At 37.8% G+C, this 20,972-nt stretch overlaps 1 protein-coding gene across 4 annotated transcripts in view; it reads right to left on the reverse strand.

Moving 5' to 3' along the window:
- sbf2 (SET binding factor 2) overlaps nucleotides 1–20,972 on the reverse strand; it is a 110,548-nt gene that overhangs the window by 17,210 nt on the left and 72,366 nt on the right. For 3 of the 4 annotated variants that reach the window (XM_056745733.1, XM_056745724.1, XM_056745707.1), the window contains exons 18-28: nucleotides 14,409–14,579; nucleotides 12,771–13,042; nucleotides 10,053–10,225; nucleotides 9,764–9,837; nucleotides 6,987–7,182; nucleotides 6,016–6,143; nucleotides 4,311–4,486; nucleotides 4,100–4,218; nucleotides 3,800–4,001; nucleotides 3,396–3,592; nucleotides 442–579 (exon numbers count right to left, since the gene is read on the reverse strand). In XM_056745733.1, the coding sequence (XP_056601711.1) occupies nucleotides 442–579; nucleotides 3,396–3,592; nucleotides 3,800–4,001; nucleotides 4,100–4,218; nucleotides 4,311–4,486; nucleotides 6,016–6,143; nucleotides 6,987–7,182; nucleotides 9,764–9,837; nucleotides 10,053–10,225; nucleotides 12,771–13,042; nucleotides 14,409–14,579 (1,846 nt within the window). The remainder of the gene's footprint in view (nucleotides 1–441; nucleotides 580–3,395; nucleotides 3,593–3,799; nucleotides 4,002–4,099; nucleotides 4,219–4,310; nucleotides 4,487–6,015; nucleotides 6,144–6,986; nucleotides 7,183–9,763; nucleotides 9,838–10,052; nucleotides 10,226–12,770; nucleotides 13,043–14,408; nucleotides 14,580–20,972) is intronic. The other variant, XM_056745715.1, reaches the window with a different exon arrangement.

The following is a 20,972-nucleotide window of genomic DNA, read 5'->3' on the forward strand; positions in this document are numbered from 1 at the left end:
TCTGTTACACAACGACTCCACAATGAGACGTCAGATGCTGGTTTGGCTTGCTTCAAAACTGGATTGAACCGTTTTAACTTTTAAAGGTCTGTTATGTATTGAAAAGTGCCACATCAGACTGTGATCAGACAGAAGTTCAGGGAGACTGCTTTAACCCAGCAGGCTGTGATAAATGAAAGTTAATGGTGCAGATATAGCATTGCTGACAGAGTCATCTGTGTGACGACTCTGGGGAGCGGGGAGTGCAAGAAGGATGGATAATGACCTCTTCATGCCCTGCGCTCCTTACATAACCACACAGTAGTGCTCCAGTTCCTTTGGAGCCCCGAAACATAAAAAACAATTTGCACAGCCAAAAAGAAACCAGGAGAGGCTTAGAAGAGCCCATAAATCAGACTTAAAGAAAAACAAAAAGGTACTAGAAAGATTTTTATAGAGTACCTGGGGACAAGCCGATGAGAGAGCGGTTGGTGAGGGTGTTGCTGCCATTGGATTTGAAGTAAATTGGGATGGAGCTGAGGATGGCCTGCAGGTACTTCTCCTGTTCAAGACTGCTGGAGGACTCAGAGGAAACTGGAGCTGTTGGAATTAAGAAGAACTCAGAAAGATTATAAACCTACACTGATACTGGTTTGACCCCGCCACCCAAAAAAATACTAACTAGAATCTGGTTATAAAGACAGTGACAGCATCAGAAGGCAGTTGCTTGTGTGTTTTTAATGATTGTGAGGGTATTAGTATTTGATTGCTAAGGTGTTTTAAGTGATCGTGACAGCATCATTAGGTGGTTGCTAGGGTGTTTTAAGTGATTGTGAGAGCATCAGTAGGTGGTTGCTAAGGTGATTATGACAGCATCGGTATGTGTTTGCTAGGGTGTTTTAAGTGATTGTGAGAGTATCAGCAGGTGGTTGCTAAGGTGATTATGACAGCATCAGTAGGTGGTTGCTAGGGTGTTTTAAGTGATTGTGAGAGTATCAGCAGGTGGTTGCTAAGGTGATCATGACAGCATCAGTAGGTGGCTGCTAAGGTGTTTTAAGTGTTTGTGACAGCATCAGTAGGTGGTTGCTAAGGTATTATAAGTGTTTTTGACAGCATCAGTAGGTGGTTGCTAAGGTGTTTTAAGTGTTTGTGACAGCATCAGTAGGTGGTTGCAAAGGTATTATAAGTGATTTTGACAGCATCAGTAGGTGGTTGCTAAGGTATTTTAAGTGTTTTTGACAGCATCAGTAGGTGGTTGCTAAGGTGTTTTAAGTGTTTTTGACAGCATCAGTAGGTGGTTGCTAAAGTATTTTAAGTGTTTTTGACAGCATCAGTAGGTGGTTGCTAAGGTGTTTTAAGTGTTTGTGACAGCATCAGTAGGTGGTTGCTAAGGTATTATAAGTGTTTTTGACAGCATCAGTAGGTGGTTGCTAAGGTATTTTAAGTGTTTTTGACAGCATCAGTAGGTGGTTGCTAAGGTGTTTTAAGTGTTTTTGACAGCATCAGTAGGTGGTTGCTAAAGTATTTTAAGTGTTTTTGACAGCATCAGTAGGTGGTTGCTAAGGTATTTTAAGTGTTTTTGACAGCATCAGTAGGTGGTTGCTAAGGTGTTTTGAGTGATTGTGACAGCATCAGGGGCTGACTTACCCATAAGCCACTTGTAGGCAATCGCCTGGGGCCCCGAGCTACCAGGGGCCCCCAAATGGAAGGGGTGGACTGAACCGATATGCTATGTCAGCAGCCACGTAGAGCACCAACTAATCCTCAAAATACTCTGTATATCCCTGTTAACGATTTACGTTATTACATCTCTACGGAGACAATCCCCCATTATAGATTAGAGTGGGTCATTCCATTAGCACTGTATATGCGCGAGACGAGTTCGACACCAGCTAGAGAAAGTTAAAGTATTTCTCCATGAACACCGACAACACAGTTATAATGACTGACGACCAAAACATCTGTCAATCAAAGAGCGCTGTGCGCTTGGTAGGAGAGGGCGGCCAGTCGAAAGGTAAAAAAGTTGTTTAAATCTGCTGCGCAGACTGATGGGCACATAAAGACATAATATAATAACGTCAGTACAGTGCTAACGATTCGTATTGTACACAGTAGTAGAGGAATTTGGTCACATGTAAATGCATGTAAGGTCTAAACCACAAAATCAAGGAGGTCAGGGTTTTTCCTGCATAACAAAAACTGGAGACGCAGCCTCAATCAAATCTCGTGTCGCCTCAGACTCTCGTCAAAATTAGTTGAGTGTCTTCACAAAAAACACTGCGTGCATTAAACAGATTGAGGCGCTGTTTCGTTACCAGCGCAGTGAGATACTAAGAGTTCAGTAAAATAGCTACATTAGGAGCTGTATTTCACAGCAGTTCAGGTGTCTTACGTGCAATTTCTTGAAAAGTATTCCTAAATTAACTTGCTGTACATCATTAAAATATTTTTTTGCTGTGAAGTTGGCTCGTTGAATCGGAGTAATTCTGTACAAAGTTATTTCGCCAGTATGAACTCACATTATGATCAGAACGACTCGCAAACAAATGACTCCCCAGAACCCAATTCGTTTACACAGACTGTAAGAGATCAGTGAATCGTACAAAGCTCAGTAAACTACAAGAGAATGTAGGATGTGAATAAGCTTTGCTCATTTAGTTAGACTGCTTTCTTATGGGCGAAAACAGCTTATAATAGAATTTTCTACTTTTCTGTTTGATTGAATAAATGTTATGTCGTATATAACTTATTAGTTTTCATTTCATCAATATGTTTAGAACTTTAATATAAGTGTTTTGGTAAGACACTTAAAGGGACGGCATGGCTCCTACACGAGCATTGCATCACTTCCGCCTCATTTTGAGCCAGAAAAAACCTTGCAGATGTACTTTTTTATTTGGGAATTCATTATTATTATTTTTTTAATTAGTGAGTATCTGTGTTTATTAAGCTTAGTTTTCCCCTGTCACTTGGGGGTGAAAAGTTGTGTGCTTTGAGGAGGAAGAAAAATAAGGGTTACAGTAAAGTAAAATGACGAATAGTTGGGGCCCCCATAAATGAATTTGCCTAGGGCCCCCAAATCACTAAATCCGCCCCTGGACAGCATCAGTAGGTGGTTGCTTAGGTGATTTGAGTGATTTTGACAGCATCAGTAGGTGGTTGCTTAGGTGATTTGAGTGATTTTGACATCATTAGTAAGTGGTTGCTGAGGTGTTTTAGGTAATTGTGACATCATCAGCAGGTGGTTGCTAAGGTGTTTTAAGTGATTATGACATCATTAGTGAGTGGTTGCTGAGGTGTTTAAGGTAATTGTGACATCATCAGCAGGTGGATTTGAGTGAGTGCAATAACTTGCTAAGGTGTTTAAAAATGGTCTATTTCCTTGAAGTATACTTGAATATTCAGCCAATGTTTACCTGCCGTAGAAGGGTTTTGAGACTTGAACAGCCCAACCACACTCTTGATATTAAAACCTCCAGAACGAAACAGGACAGCTTTGTTGCGAGGATGTTTCCAGCACAACACCGGCAGACGGTTGTGTCTGTAACAACGGGCCACCTTCTGAAGACTACTGTCCAGTACACTTTGAGGAACCACTAGCAGACCTGGGTAACTGCGGAAAGGAGAAGAAATAATTAACGTACTATTCAATTAGTCAATAAAGAAATTGCACAATCCATTGCAACAGAAAATGTATTCAAGTAAAAAAAATGATTCAAGATGGAAGATGGAGGGAAACATCTATAACAGATTTCCGACACATTATGAGAACTCATGCGCTGAAGATGCTGCCAATGTAAGTTCAGCTGTTGTAACATACCTGCGACACATTGAGTAGAGTCTGTTGACCGCTGTAACGCGGAACTGCTCGCCACTTTTAGAGCGGGTAGAGCTTGCACTAATGGTACCCAAACCCAGCCTCTGGTAGTCACGGAAACAGGCTCTCTCCACTAGCTGCTCCATGGTGGACTTTTCGGATGCCTTAAGCGTGCTGCTGGAAGGCGGCTCCCCATCATCTGAGACTAAAACAAATCAAAAGAGAGAGAGACCCCATGATTTACATCCTTAACCCTGTTAACATCTTTTAATATTATAGTTAGTGTTAGTGTAGAATGCTTACTTGAGATATCGTCATCCTCATGCACCGTCAAGCGACTGTTTTTCTTCAAAGTGGATTGGCGGCCCATTGTGATCTTCCCGGCTCTTTTAGCTCCTTTCACAATAGTCTTAGATAACGTTCTTTAGAAGTACAAATTTTGGGGTAGTCAATCTAATGACAACTCAACAACGAGTGTTGCATTCATGCTCGCAGAAACACACATGACACTGACCGTAAGCCTGTGTTCCTCTCTTTCTGTTTTGGTAAAATGAGCTGCGGCGTCGTCTGTCCTGCGGCGAAAGCAAAGGTGCTGAAGATGGACGGTGGATAGCGAATCCGCTGCAGGTGTTTCCTGAAGATCTCGACCATCTCAGAGCTCACCTCCTCGTCGAAAGCCACTTTTATCAACTAAAACAAACAAGAACATATTAACGGAACAATTCAGAAACCGACTGTTTAGTCCTGATCGATATCCATCTGCCCTACCTAGTGATTTATTATACTAGTTTTTAGCTGAGGTCACACCTCCACGAAGTACGAAAATCTGCAAATAATCATTTGAGGGAACAAGAAATGAGCTGGACAGGAGCATGGAACAAGATCGTTTCCCACTTTTCGGAAGAGAACGTTCCAAAATGAGGTTTGGCAGCACGAACGCTTGTCTGTGTGACCCCATATCCCCTTCTCCGCCTGCCCCGGTGTTCTTCTATCTCTGCTCCTCGGGGTCTAACCTGATCTACCCCGTGGACTGCAGATCTTAATGAGAGCCCGGATAATCCTGGCGGGCACATGTGGGCAGACCTGCCTCAATGACCCTCGTACTAAGACAGGGTCTGATTTTATAGCTTAAGTTAGTAAAACGATAGGAATGAGCCATAAAATCTTTATAGTCCTATAGTCCATGCATCATGAAGAACACAACACATGTGCTTCTCTGGCTCCGTCCTCACCCATATGGAAGAGACGGGGCGATACAAACAGAGTCGAACAGAGACAGCAGACTAAAGTGTACTTCCTTTAACGTCACTTATTACCAAACAATGTTGTTTTCTGGAACGTGCTTGGCAAAGGGCTTATGACAGATTTGATCTCATACAAAGAAAAAAAAAAAACACAGATTGGGGCTGGTAAGTGAGATGTTGAGGGTTCGAAACCATATGAGATAAAGCCCTGTAATATCTGTTTAGTAATTGCGTGTTAAATTAGGAATTCCTCAAATCATGAGTAATCTAAGTTTTGTATCCATGGTAACATTATACTAGAAAAATGGTATGAGGCAACACAGTTTTTCAAAATGTTGGCCAAAAGTTGTATAGTTCACACTTAAATGAAAATTCTCTCAAATTACCCTCATGTCATTCCACTTACACGACTACTAATCACAAGACAAGCAAGAACCAATGAGATTTGAAGCCTTATTTATTTTTCCTGCACTGATCTATATGTTGTCATTGATACAGGAGCTACAGTGGTAAGAGCATTGCGTTAACAACGCAAGGTTGTGGGTTCGATCCCAGGGCATTGCAAATACCTATGTAAAATGTACAGGATAAAGCAATATAAGTCGCTTTGGATAAAAGAATCCAAAAAATGTACACAACATATCGGTTGCTAAATAAACTCAAAATATTGTTTTCTCTCACAAACGTTTCATTTTGCAAAAAAGCGATAAACACATTTGGATTATATTAATCCCGGATGTATGCTTTGACATAAACCCTGTATACGATAACATGTCATCATTTTTAAATAAAATTGTTTCAAGGAAGGAAGTCATATACATCTTTATAAAGAATTGTCATACTTGGGTAAACTATTCAGGCTGTTATCTTCAATAACGTTATGAGCAGGTAAAAATGTAAATGTATGCAATGAAGTGTGATCAACAATCCTTGCATTTATTCACTTCACTCGAGGCCCAATCCTTCAGTCATTACCTGGAAGGAGGCAGATCTCAGCTGAAGTCCCTCCTGCATGTTTTGTTGTAGCTGGTTATGAATTGTGATCTTTTTCTCCTTCGTCAAACTGGAAACTGGAAAACTCCTGATCACTGCCTGCTCACCAACTGCATAATCACACATGTATAAGCAATTACAGTATTTTTACAGGTGGTATTAAATACCCTAAAAAATCCAATAATGGCATGTATTGTATTCTATATTTTTCAAAATGTTCCTATTTTCTAATATTCATTCCAAACAATTATTCTGCTTCTAAATTTTCTGTAAAGCGCTATAGAAAACAGGTAAAAGATTTTAGAAAACTTCCTCATTATCTCATTATAAATGGTTTGATCTGAAGGTGAACGCTTAAATATGCTGAAATAAGTTTTGAGTCAAAAATATAACTGCACAAATATAAACATTAAAAAACAGAAATTTGCATTTAATAAACATTTTTTTAAATGAATAATTTTGAATGATAAAAAGAGCAGCAAATAAGAGCTCAGATTAGATGGGAACTCCTTTAATACCGTTTAAAAAGCATCTCAGGGTGAACCCTCAAGAAGCTGCTTAATAAAATGCCAAGAGAACATTTTTGTAAATTATAGGTTAAAAGGTGACTACACTGAAGATACAGTGTTTCATTTTTCTGGTTTAGATTTTTAAATAACAACATAATTGTCATATTTCACTTTGATTTATTCCACAGTTTGGAGGAGCCTACTAGTAAGTGTTCTTAAACAATTATCTGGTAGCGTATTTTAGTTTGTTTTGGAAAATACATGGTAGAGTGAACAAAGAGATTTGAATGAAATATTCCTTTAAGACTTTAAGAAATGTTTGTTTTCAATCTTATTACTGAGTAACTAAGTGTCCGGGGAAAAAAAAAGTGTTGCTTTGTAAAAAGGACACTACAACAACAGTCAGAGACAGTAAATTGCTGTAAGGTCGCATCAGCTCTTTACCTAACGGGTCATGAGGGGTTCCTTTAAAAATGATTCGATAAGTAGTGAGGAAGAGTGCTCCCTCTGCTGGCAGGATGTGTGGCCCTCCAAGAAGTCCCCCGGTAGCCTCCTCTCGACCATCGGGGTCCAAGACGACCCGCAGACCCTCTGATACCAGCTCCTCTCCAGGCAGCAGTGCAGGCCGTAGGATCTTGGGCTGGAGAAATGTCAAAAACAGTTCAGCCAAAATCTAACGAGGACCATCATTAAATGTTTTGTAAATGCACCATTAGGTTTGCAGTGAAACCACATGAAATCATTATTCAATTAACCCTGACAACCTGTAAAAAAGTAAGCGTTTCTGGTCTGCTGGTGGAGTAAACATCAAATATTAACTTGAAAATGATTATCGCAAGTCACAGAACCTGTCAATGTTTACACTGTCCAGACAATGTCAAGTGTCATCTGGCTCATTAGATTCAAAAGCGTTAGAAGAGCCAAAAACGCTCCGCTAGAAAAAAGAGAGGTACTTTGGGAACTCCAGCAAGTTTACTTTTTGTAGAAAACAGAAGAAACCAAAGCCAGAGTAGCAGAAGAAACCTTGGCCCATGAGCCACCTTACACATGATGTTCCAGTTGGGTTTCCGATCAGCTTCCTTTAAAGGGGTCGTGTTTTACTGTGTCTTTGGTGTGTTAGAAGTTAGAACCCACGCATGTAATAGACACGTACGGAACAAAGGATGCATTCTATCTAAAAGTGAATACTCATCCAGATCTGCCTGAAACGGCTCGTCTAACCACACCCCCACAAATCTACGTCACTTCATGTTTGATTTGACTAAGACCGCCCAAATGTATATGCACTTAAGGTGGGCGTACCTGTCAGCAGAACTGCTTTGAAACCTGATGTTTCAAATATGTTAAGAGGCATTACATTTCTGTCACACGCTTGCGGTATTCGACCAATCACTACTTGTTAACTGGCCAATCACAGCACACCTCGCTTTTCAGAGAGATGAGCTTCGTAAAATTACTGCGCGTTTCAGAGAGGAGGGGCAAAGAGGAGGTACAAACATGCACTGTATGTGGAAAATACAGCGTTTTTGAACATTAAATCGTATATCGTGTAATATTCGTTTTAGCCGTGTCATATGACCCCTTTTAGAGCTACATAATAACAAAACAAGCGCGTCCCCCTGTGGAGACAAGAGGACTTGATCCAGACACAAGTTTAAAAGAACCAAACCCAGATCACTTAAAGTGAACAAGATAGGGAACTAGCCAAAAATGACCTCGGTCCTTTTGATGTTCACAGTAAAGTGGACTCTAAAGAGAACCCAGTTCTTATTCTGATCCTCTTGAGCATTAAAGTGATCTCAGACCCTTTATTTGTGCCCACCATAACTTCATAAGAACTCAGATTCCAGTTTTCTGTACAACAGTGTACTGTTACAATAAGGTTATAATATTTTCCATTGGTCACTATTTAAAGTATATCGAATTCACAGCATTTATATATATTGATTGTTAATTACCGAAAAACATTACAACTTCCATTAGCTAATTTTACAATATAAAAATATTAAATGAATGGGTTGGTACACTTTGATATTAATAAAGATTTGTTAATAATGTGCTCTTCAGTAGTGGGTCATATCAATGAATGTAGAACTAGTGGAGATCTTTCGAAAAAAGTACTCGCAACTCAGACAGACCAACAAAAAATATATATTTTAACGTCACCGTTACTGAAATGAACAGAAAATATAATAAACATAAATAAAGAAGGCCCAAGTTTACTAACAGCTTGGGGCAGCGCAAATGCCTTTTTTCCCGTCCAAAAACGACTGTTGCTATTTACTAAAGACGGATTGAAATTAGCGCCAAAAAGGGCGTGGACACAGATGTTTTTGCGACTGACCTTATTGCATTTCCTCTTCGGACGCAAACTTTAGTTAATCACACAAGGCGATTATCTAAGATTTGTGCTAGTCATAGTAATGGTATTTGTGGCTTTATTTAAAGCCCCAAAAAAGAATGCGCAGATGAGCTTTTTGGACCGTTTATAGAGCTTATAGAGAGTTAAGTCACGCCACGTTGAATGTTCCGCCATATTGGGAGTATGGCTGCTAGTGCATTCAATGCAGTGTTTTGTTTTTCTTGTTTGATTAGGAAATATAACTATGGTACTTGGGGCTTGTTAAAAACTTTGCAATAGAATTACGCAGAGTTGTTCAGGAAAAGCCCATGGTTGTTTCACTTTCGATTTCTCCATATATCAAACAAAACAAGCAACTGTACAATAAAAGCAGTGGAGTATTATCCAGATAAGATGGCGGCACCACCGCAACATAGGTTAGCTTCACATGCGACATGAGCTTCACATTCTCTGTAGTTGCTTTTTAGACTGTTTATAGTGTGCGTTAGAGACATATGACATCCTTTTTTTTGTTCTGTTGAACAAAAACTTTTGCTGCTTCACCAATTAATCTTTAGATTGTATCATTTTATATTTGTCACCGACCCTGCCAATAGCAAACTATCATTAAAACCTTTATATAATTTTTTTTACCTTTTATAATTTAAAATTATATTAACAAAACTTTAAAAGTTAAATAACATTCTATTATTGACGATGTGAAAATGTTTTCATATCACTAATTACGTTCAATAATAGCTTACTTTTAAGGATTTTGAAAATCCTTGAACTTTTGAATGTTAACTTTTGCAGTAAGAAGGAAAACAAAGTCAACCTGAAGAACATTACTTCAATTTACTATTGTAACGGACATGCTCACCTTTTGAATGGGAGGCAGCCTCCTACTTTCTCTATGAACCGCATCTAAAGTCTCCATCTGCATCGCCACAATACCTGAACCAACAGAAACAGAATCCATACTTGCAAACGCCTTCTAGATTTTACAAATGTTTTTAATGCCACAGTTTTAAAACATAAACATAATATAAAAAAGAAATTCTGTATGTTTGGATTAGCTTTTTCAAAACCTATTTTTATATCCATTGCACACGCTCGCAAAATCTGTCCTTTAGTAAATGTATAAACGCACACAGTTTGCTGTCTTTTACCTGGAATCATACTATGCAAACTCTTGATATGATCCTGGGTCACTCCGCTCTCCGTGCACACTTTGTCTATGAAGCGAGCAATGAACCTCACCACCGAGTTGGCAGCGTCGCTGGTTTCGGAGTCTTCAAAGCCACTCTCAGTGTCAAAGCTTTCTGCCACACTTCCTGCAATACTGTTCACAACACAACACCAATTACACACTGCACAATCAAAACTTTCTTAAAATAACATTCACAGAGCTAATTTAAAAAGCTTTGATGCCATTCTGGTGCTTAATCTTACCAGTGCACAACAACCCCGTATTAGACTAGTCAAGAAAGTGGGCGGCCTGGGCAGTAGTTCACATTGCGCTAGTGGAAAAGTGATGTAATTCATCCATTTTGTTTACAAATAAAAAGATATGTTTGTAGCAAACGGATTTCATTAGTAAAACTGGGCTAATGATGACTTTGCATGTTTCTCAATCTAAGCCAATTTAAATGTCTATCACACCAAGAACAATATCGCATGATGCAGTTTTACAATTTAACATGAGCCTTTTAAATTTAAATAGATTTTGACTAGATATCGACGTTAAATCGTTTATCAGCTGGAAAAATCAAGAACGTCAACAATATCGTTCCTTTGTTTTATAACAGTTGTGGTGTGGATGAGCACTTGCAACCCATCCATAGAATCCTGCAGTCATGCTGAGAGGAACTGACGAGGAAAGGAGACAGGAGAGAAAAACTCTGGAGATGTGGATTAGCCAGACATCACCCATTCTGAAGCTACGAGACGTCCCAAAACTCACACATATTATTATTATTACTTCTACAAAGCCTCGTGTTGCCAATCGCAGCACATTCTTTGGGTTATGGCTGAGTGGTCTTCCAGCAAAAGGCCAACTCGTTTCATCCATGCGCTGAAAATCTGGCTACCGGAGGAGCGTGTGGTGTACAACTATATAGGCCTCTTGAGGAACTGCACCATGTTCTTACATTTCCACCTCCGGCCTATCAGTACCTTCCCAAAACATCCTTGCATGGAACGTATGGAAGATTTTTGCTAACAGACTGAATGCACCATATTATTTCCGTTTCTGTTCAAAGCACTCATTTAGCTATCATATAGTCCGAGTGTTTGTCTTTATCGTTTTTCATAATTTGGACCAAAACTACACAAGCACCAGCAAAAGCATTCAGACTTCGCATCATGAACTACCCGTATAAATTATTAAATTATCATCATTAATAAGCGCTCTCAAACAATTATTCGTGACTTATCGTATGCAAAATACTTATATATATATTTATGTAATATGAAATTTCTGTTTACATAACACATGTGTGAACTGTGTATAATAATTGTTAATCTAAACACATACATGTACAGTATATCTATATTTGTTTTTACATATGTATATACATTTTATATTTATACATAATTTATAGTCTATATAAATAATTAATATATAAAATGTGTAATGGAATGTCCCCGGGAACACAGACGAATGTAAGATCAACAGTTAAAGGAATTTAATCATACATTAAAGATACAATACATGAAGAATCACATTGACCGGTAACACATACGAGACTCAACAAAAAACAAAGGAACACTAATATAAATAGCGGATGATAAGGGGATTGCTGACAGGTGCAGGGATTGCAGACGTGGGAAAGGTGCAGAAGCGTGGGGCGTTGTAGGAAACGAGTCTAAGGGGGAACACTGGAGAAACTGGCTGAGGAAAACACCGGGAGGCAAACAGGACTGTGACAACATGCATGTGTGTATATTTATATTATATTATATATATACATAATTATTATACACAGTACCGACACATATATTATGTAGCAGAATATGATTAGCGATGAATTATTTTATTTTTTTGTGAAACATCAGAACTTTTTTTACATAATACTTAAACATATGTACATGTGAATATACATTAAATATCTATATATAATTTATTTCATATATAATAATTTAAAACATTTTTCAAAAATGTAAATGCATGTGTATTATTAAATAATAATAATTATAAACAGTACACACACACATATATTGTGTGAACAAAATATGTAAACTATAATATACTATAGCATACCAAAGAATTTACTAGTAAGGTTCACAAACACAAGTATTAAGGAATTTCACAACAGTTAATAGTATAATCTTCAGTATTTTACATGTGGGTTGAAAGGGTTAAGTGGTGCACCTTTACCTATTTACATCTTTAACTTTATGCATGAATGCTGGGCTTGCTGTGGGAGTGATGACCTCTATCAGTCATTGTCTGGTTGGTCTGATGTACTTCCTGTTTAGCGAGCTAACAATCTGTGGAGATCTAAACCCTTTTTCCAGCTCTTTATTCATTTTTTCCTTCAGTTCTAACTTCAGATAAACTAAAAGCACAAGGATCCATTAACTGTGGGGATTTTTTATGTGAAAGATATTTCAATGATTTGCAGGCAGAGGTCAAATGCAAGGCACATGAGTCCTCTGTAGGGCAATGGTTTCATGTCAACAGGAACTGGTTACTAATACAAACAGAATATTTTCCTTGGAAAGTTTTTTAAAATCCTAACACAAGAACACTAGTCATGACACAAATGGGTCATACTGTCATTTGCTGTGACTGATGACAGTAACTAAAATGAAGGTTGCGGACACGTTGACGTGTTGAAAATAAATACAATCTATGGCCGTATTGAGAGAAGATTTTCTCTTACCTGTTAGTGAGGATGCTGTTGCTGCCGCTCTCCCAGTCAGCTGCAGGCGTGGTACGGAGCAGTTTGTTCTTACTGGTGTCAAGCGGTACCAACAAATAGACCATCAGACTGGCGTAATGGATGGCCTGGCTAAACACCGTGCTCTCCTCGCTCTTCACAAGTTCCTGCTGTTTTTCTTTACTCAGACCGGGCCAGGCACGTAACTGCTCGGCTGCGGTGTCCATAGCGGTCCGTTCCGACTCGCCAGGTGTTCTGTGTAATAAACCCTGTTCCTAACAGAAATTAATACATTGACAGCAGGTTTAAACTATTCCTCTTTTTTCTCATCAAATATAAATGATGCTAGATTTGGTAGTCTGTGTTTGCCTTCAGTAACTTTTCTTTATTATGAAAGTTGTATGGTGATGATGGTATTTCAATTCTGCTGTGGATGTTAAATGGAAAGTTCTGATGAACACAGAGAAAGATATTTGGAGGAATGCTTGTAACCAAACAGTTCTTGCCCACATAGTAGAAAAAACTGAAAATGGTAGTCAAAAGTGGCCCAGAACTGTTTGCTATCCTACATTCTTCAAAATATCTTCTTTTGTGTTCAACAGAACATAGTTATTTAGAGAGCATGTTTCCTACTATGGTAGTCAATGATGCCCTAGATCTGTTTGGATACAAGAATTCTTCCAAATATCTTTCTCTGTGTTAATCAGGGATGAGTAAATGAAGACAGAATTTGTATTTTTGGATGAACTTTGTGACCACGAAATGAAAATTAATTTACTCACCCTCATGTTATTTCATACCTGTATAAATTACTTTGTTACGATGAACACAAAGAAAGATATTTGTAAGAATGTTGAACACCATAGTAGGATCAATTAAATGGTAGTCAATGGTGCCTCAAAACGGGTTGTTTTCCTAAGATTTCATTTTGTGGAAATATGTGGAATGAGGTCTAAATGAAAAATGTGCATCAGCACAATGTGTATGTGTTAATGCAAAAAGAGCACTGATGGAGAACAATGTCAGTAATAAATGTGATGTACAAAAATATACAGAAAATGCAATGCATATATGAAAATACACATCACACTGATCAATTCTGCAATATTTTGATGTCAAATGACAATAAAACCATCAGATTTAAAACATTAAAATATATATATAATCCATTTCGGACACTATGGTGTAAAAGTAAAAAAAGGGTAAGCCATATTTTAATTCTAAAATTCTACATTTTCCATTTTTGTAATCATTTAATTCTCCAGGTTTTCTAAATAGCTGGTAAAATGTGTTTGACAGAAAAGCATATTTGTCCAGATCTAAAATATATCATGCATATTACTCAGTTTTTAATGCATAAAATTGTGTAATATTGAGGCTTACAGTAGTACTGTATTGTTCATGAACTATTAAAATAAGATTTTTGTATCCAGTGCCAGACAGCTTGTCATATGCTTTCTGTAAGGCTCAACAAGCAATATTTAAGCATCTCAAAGATTGTAGCATCCCAAAGCAACAAATACTATTACACATTAAATAATCTAAAGATGTAAAATAATATCTTAATGTAAATAGAAGCACATTAAGCATTAATACACATACAAAGAAAAGTTCAAATGTCGCTGATCTTTAAGTCTGTACCTTGATCTTGGCAGTGATGAGCTGTTTGTCCTCAGGGGCAGTAAGGTACAGCGCTCTGATCTGGTTTTGGACCTCTGAGTAGAAGGTGGCTTCCCAAAACTGCTGATTGGTCCAGACCGGATGGTCTTGAATGCAGGTGTAGGCGAATTGGTCCACTCCAGGAGCCAGTTTCTGCAAGCAGAAGATGAGGCGACACGCAGTGAATTTAACTCTCCGAAAAACAGACTCCCTTGCTACCGACTCCAAGAGGTCAAATCAGCTCAGGTCCTCACAGCTCATGAAACCAACTGGGCTGTACGGTCGCTTCTAAAGGTGTTCATACAATCGCCTGGTGAAAACTCAGAGCTGCAAGAATTTTTAGGAGCGATCATTCATTTTTAACGGTCTCAATGTTCTCAACACATACAGTAGGCCTCATACTGAGCGGGAGGGCAAGGTAAGACTTGGTAAACATGGCTTTTGTGTTATTCTTTGCTCTCCAATGCAAACTAAATCACATGTGGGCTGCTCATTGACTTCTAATGGCTTTGAAAGGACATCTGGTAAAACTATGAAAGCATTGGATGCAAAACTTGGTGGGCGATATTTCTCACCCTCCGCATGTCTCGAGTCTCTTCAAGGCTTACAACTGAGATCAGATTGCCTTCTAATTTCTTTCTCTTAAAAGTCCAGAAAATACAACATGACGGGTTGCCTTACCCACTTAGCTTTTCTTCAACTAACCAAACCACAATCACAAGTGAAAAGACAGACGGTACGAGACAAAAAGAGAGTGGAGACGTGGAAAAAGAAAGGCACAACCAAGAACCATTTTGAATGACTTGGCTAAATGTGTTTGTCTGAACTTACTCTTTTTTTGATTTTTAAACAACCAAAACTGTCAAAATTTGGCAAAGTGGCAATATTTACATGTATATAACCATATACACAAGCACACATCTCAAGACTCATTGGAAGTTCACCATCTGGACATCTTGCAACCTTGAACTATTTGCAACCTTTTATAGGCCTACAATTTACAGTAGACTGGATAGTTTGCGATTTGCGGACAGTCTCTCTCCCTTTAGTCGAAGGTAAAAGTTAGCTGTTGGGTTGTGTGCGAATCACTATTCAACACCAGAGCCCATTACAGTTTGACACAAATTCATTTCTCTCTATAAGTGGCTTTCTGTCACTGAGAAATCACCAGCGCAGACATTAATGTGAACGTTTGTTTAGACAGTTTATCTTTCTCTGCACAGCTTGGAATGTTTAATACGTGTTTCAACACCAGGAGACCCATAACACAGACAGTGTCAAGTTGTGCTCCAGAGACAAATGCAGTGCATACAAAACAGTTCTGTAAGAGATAACTTTGCACATGTTAAGGTTTTAAAGTATGAAAAATACTCTCCTAATTTGCGATGACATTCCAGATGTGTAACTGTATTTCTTGAATTATTTTTAATAGAAATAATTTAATATTAAAATGAAATATTTGGTATGTAGACTGGTGAAGCTCAAAAAAGCTCATACACACATCTTGAAACTAATACAAATGAGAGATATCATTATGATTATGAAATTATATACTGTAATGGTTATTTTCAGGTGAACAACTCCGGCAACAAAAGGCCTGTCTCTCTCTCTCTCTCGCTCGCTCGCTCAATTTTTTTTATTTCTTAACATAACAAGACCAAAAATTATTCTTTTAACAATTTCTTTTGGAGATTCTAAATATTACTGAACTACTCCCACAACAAAAACCCTTTTCTCTCCCTCTTGCTCTCTCTCTCTCGCACTCAGGATCAATGTATATTTTTTATTTTTAAATAAACAGACCAAATCATTATTATTTATATAATTATTATTATTTCATCAATTTTTTTAGAGATTCTAAATGTTCTTTTTTACATTATAGATTGAGAAAAAACAAACTGATAGCTCTATATTTTAAAGAGAGTCCCGACTGTAATAGTTCAAAGAATTGCAGCGGGAGTGCAATTGTTATTGTAATATGTGGAATGGGAACGCACTGCCAGGACGGTATTTTTGGTCTTCAACATGTGTGTGATATGCCATTGGACTGGCAACAGATGGGGGGGTGGATTTAAGCACATTCACTGCATCTCCAACAGATGTGCGGGGGTCACGCTGACCTCTTCCAACTGTACAGCCTTGAAGATAGATGTAGGAGAAAGAGAACGAGAGGGAATAGATAAGCAGAGATTGCTTTCAAAGAATTTGTTCAGACTCTTCACAGGAGATGTAGAGAGAAGATTGACTAAGTATCCAGGTCGTCGACCAGCTTATTCAAGATTGTCTACAACCTGTTGAAGGGTCTTATCTGGTACGGCAGCCGACTGAGTCTACGTTGAACGGATTGGACCAGCTAGAACCTGTCAAAAACCAGCAACAATTCGAAGACAGATTTTCAAACAGGGACAAAAAGCAAGTGCATCAGAGGACAAAAGACAGATGTAACCCACTTTGATCCGTGACCGGTGCATGCTAATGCAATGATTTACCAACACTTTGGAACGAATCCCTGCTTTCTTAATTCTAAAAGACATTCCATGCGCAGAGCCAAGGGTGGATTCAGAATAGTCCGAAATAGACGGAATCAATCCGTTGACACCCTGACCGTGGCTTGCAGTGATGTTAGTGACTGATATAAATGGATTGTCTCTACGTGATCTAAAAGACATCTTGAGTAGAACAGTGCATTTACAATTATGATTCATGTCAAACAAATAAGGGAACATAGAACATTGGGGCAAAATGTTAAATGGTGGAACAAACAGACTCGTCTGGCCCGTTGGTATGCAGGAAATGCTGTAATCGTGTCCCACAATGCAAAGTAAACAGGGGAAGGTCAAACTATGGCCAGATTGAGGCATAGAGGGGCCATGTTAGCTCTTGAATTGACATATAATTAATACAAAAGCAAAGTGTCCAGATCCAGAAAGAATGCAAACATATGCTGTTTTGCACATTCTATGTTTAGATGTGGAGAACAAGACATTTCTGCTTGTTTTAAAGCTTCAAAACTAATGACATTCATTTATCAATGTGGCAGATATTATCATAACAGACCTTTTGTACAAAATTGCCAATTTGATAAATAAAAGTCACACACGCACTCACAAACACATACAGTACACACATAAATCAGTGACACATAGAGAAACATAGAGATTCTCTTTCAAAGCTCAGGAAATTTGAATTTGAGTTCACATTTGTTTCATTAAAGCACCAATTTAGTCTCAACTGATTTTCCTAAAAGGATACTCCACCTAAAAATGAAACTTCTGTCATGAATTACTCCTTCCCCAAGTTGTTCTTAACCTGTATACATTTATATTTATAAAGAATTTTTGGAAAAATGTTAGAAACGGAAATTTCTGGGACTTTATTGACTACCATGGTAGGACAAATTAAAATGAAAGTGAAGGAGCCCTAGAACTATTTGCTTTCCTAAATTTCGTGTTCAACAGAATAAAAAAAGATACATTAATGTTTCCTTCTATGGTAGTCAATGACTAGAAATGTCAATTGGTCAATTGGAACAACTAGAGGGTCAGTAAATTATGACAGTGTTTTCATTTTTGTGTAGAGTACCCCTTCCACATTGCTAAGAAGAAACAAATATAGTAACAATCAAATCAATAAATCTGGATTTCTGGAAAATTAAAGTTAAAATAGAGTGCTTAGTGAAATCTTTAATAACATTGACTTTGATGGCAAACTTGGCAAATCTGAGCTCGGTTTGTGATACCGTTGAGATCTCGTCTGAAACTATAATGGAGGAGATGGAGATTTATTTTCTCATGAGAAATCTGCAGGAATTTATTACTTTTTATCCATTGATATCTAGGAGAATATAATTGAGATGTTAAAGAGATCTCATCTGTGATTATTCTTTCATATGGGCAAAGATAACCAACGTCTTATTTTCCATTACAAAGAAAGATGAAATACAATTGATATTTTCATTAGGAATAAAACAATGTAACATGTTAGCTTCAAAAGCAACGTTATCCCAAATGTGTTCAAATAGTGAAATACTGTTGCTCTCCTTCCAAAACCTTTATGTCCAAATTTGCCATTTTTCAAAAAACACTGTACTTTTTAAATAATTTAATACTGTGTTTTCAAAGTTGACAAGGACTTTTTATTACATTTTGCTGGTAAGATATTTGCAAAGCCCAGGGGCAAACATAAAGTGTGACTAATAATAATGATTCATGGCAAAAATAAAAATTACGAAAAATGAAGAAGGACGTCAGTAATATGAAACCACAAGTGACTGACAACTGGAGACTACACACATGTAGAGGACATAATACAAGCAAAGCAAACTACAGCACTGCTGCTCAGCAAAACAAAGCCAACGTTCAAAACTGAACTGAAATGATTCACAGCCTTCACATACATCACAGAAGACAAAACTTCCCTATGACTTCTAACAATCTTGAACATTCTTCGAAACACACCGTAGACCTTCACACTCGGTCTCTGGGAGCATGTGAGTATGTTCTCATGCAAACCTTGACTACAGAACATCATAGACCTCAGGGAAAGATGACAAAGGTGCCCAAGGTATATTCTCACACACACAGTAAGAGATGTTTCTAGGGGTTTGTAAGGTGCAATCACATTATGGAAACAATCATTACACACTAGATTTGAAGTTCATGAAATGCATGAAAAATGTGTAGATAATGCTAATACATTTAATAAAGATCAGAACTAGGGCCGGATTCGCCAAACTGTTCTTAAATCTTAACTTATAAGAAGTCACATGAAGAACATCTTCATTTTTGTAGTAGGAATAAAATGATAGGCTTTGACACATTGAATGTGTTAAAGAGCATTTACATTTTGGGATCACATGTAAGAAAGCGGTACATACCCTGTGTATTATTAGGCCGTAATATTTGTGTCACTCTTCGTTTCGAGTCACTATCTCCCAGAATAAAGTAAAAAAAGGGTTTAATAATGAAAGCTAAAGTAGCTCCCTTATTATTACATCATAAATTATTCTTAAAGGCAAGTCAACATCAAAATAACAATACACGTCACATGTGAAACAACCAAATACATCTTATCTTGTGAGATTGAAGACAAGCGTGAGGCTGTATTCATTTTAAGATGATATTTACGACAGCTTTTGTTTCGAGAATTTGGATCAATCTCGAGAACATTTATAAGATCTGTCTTAAGAAGTTTGTTTCTGGGAAACATGACATTCCTAACTTTCTTCTTAATTTAGAGAATTCTTCTTAAAAATGTTTTGTTAATCTGTGGTGTCTTAATGTCAAAGTGCAGTGAATAGACAATGTTATCATCCATTGGTGTAGACACCGTCACCGCCAATAAAGTTATCGTGATTAATGTGATTGGGGCTTCAAACATATACGTTCTGACTGATTTTGATTGGATACGTCTTCTTAAGAAAAAATAACTTCACAAATGACCAAAGTCTAAACAATCCAAGTGTCTAAACAAAATGCAGGATGTGAGTATCTGACCTAATTTCTTCCATACCCAACACATCCTAAAATAACACACACAAGCAAACAAACACGTGTAAACAGTTTCATCTTTAAGGTTCCACACGGTTTTTGATTGAAAGGTCTGTATAATAGATGACCTGGTTTTCTACAAAGTGTGACTAAGATCAATGAGCAGGCTGGAGGCCGAGCGTTTCTCAAAAGACCTGTGTGTATACAAATAAAACTGAATCGGCACTGGTCGGCTAATGAGAAGCATACCGATTCCATTGGAGAGACCCTTTGACCTGCCTGCATATTCATGTTGTGCGCGTGATTTCTCACAAGGTCTGTAATACTGTACCAGGATTGATTTCCAAAACCAGTCTGCATGTTGTTTTTCGTCCTACAAATCTGAGGTGACTTTGTGGTGTTTGCACACCACATTAAAATGTTCTCAAAATGAGACAATAGTTATTCAGGGTTACATATTATCCTTTGTTTAAAATCTCGAGATCAGTGAGTTAAAGACAAAGAGGACATTCACGATATTCTGCTTTTCAGGTGCAAATGTGGTCTCGAGAAGCAAGCTATTAAAGTGATAGTTGAAATTATAAAAGTAAATTCTTTCATCATTTACTCACCCTCTTGTAATTTCGAACCTTAAAGACTTTCTTTCTTCCGCAGAACACAACAGAGGATATTTTAAAGAATGTTGGTAACCGAACAGCACCAGTACCTTCTATCGTATAGACCCAAAACCAATGCAACTTAATGGGTGCCGGATAACAACATTCTTCAAATTAGTTTTTTTTTGTTCTGTAGAAGAAAGAAAGCCATCCGGTTTTGAAATGATAAGGTGAGTAAATGATGATCAAATTTTCATTTTTGGGTGAACTATCCCTTTAAATCACATGCTCACTCAAGAAAATGGGCGAAAGGATTGAATTGTAGCAAGACATAGGGACCACATAAGGGCAGCTCTGAATGCCAGACAGACCGGTAGCACGGTGTTTGAAGGGTTAGAATTAATTTTAGATGATATCTAATAATTATCAGTAGAGCTGAACTAAATAATTTGCCTTACGTG

This window comes from Triplophysa dalaica, chromosome 1, assembly GCF_015846415.1.
Source record: "Triplophysa dalaica isolate WHDGS20190420 chromosome 1, ASM1584641v1, whole genome shotgun sequence".
NCBI classification, from domain to species: Eukaryota; Metazoa; Chordata; class Actinopteri; order Cypriniformes; family Nemacheilidae; genus Triplophysa; species Triplophysa dalaica.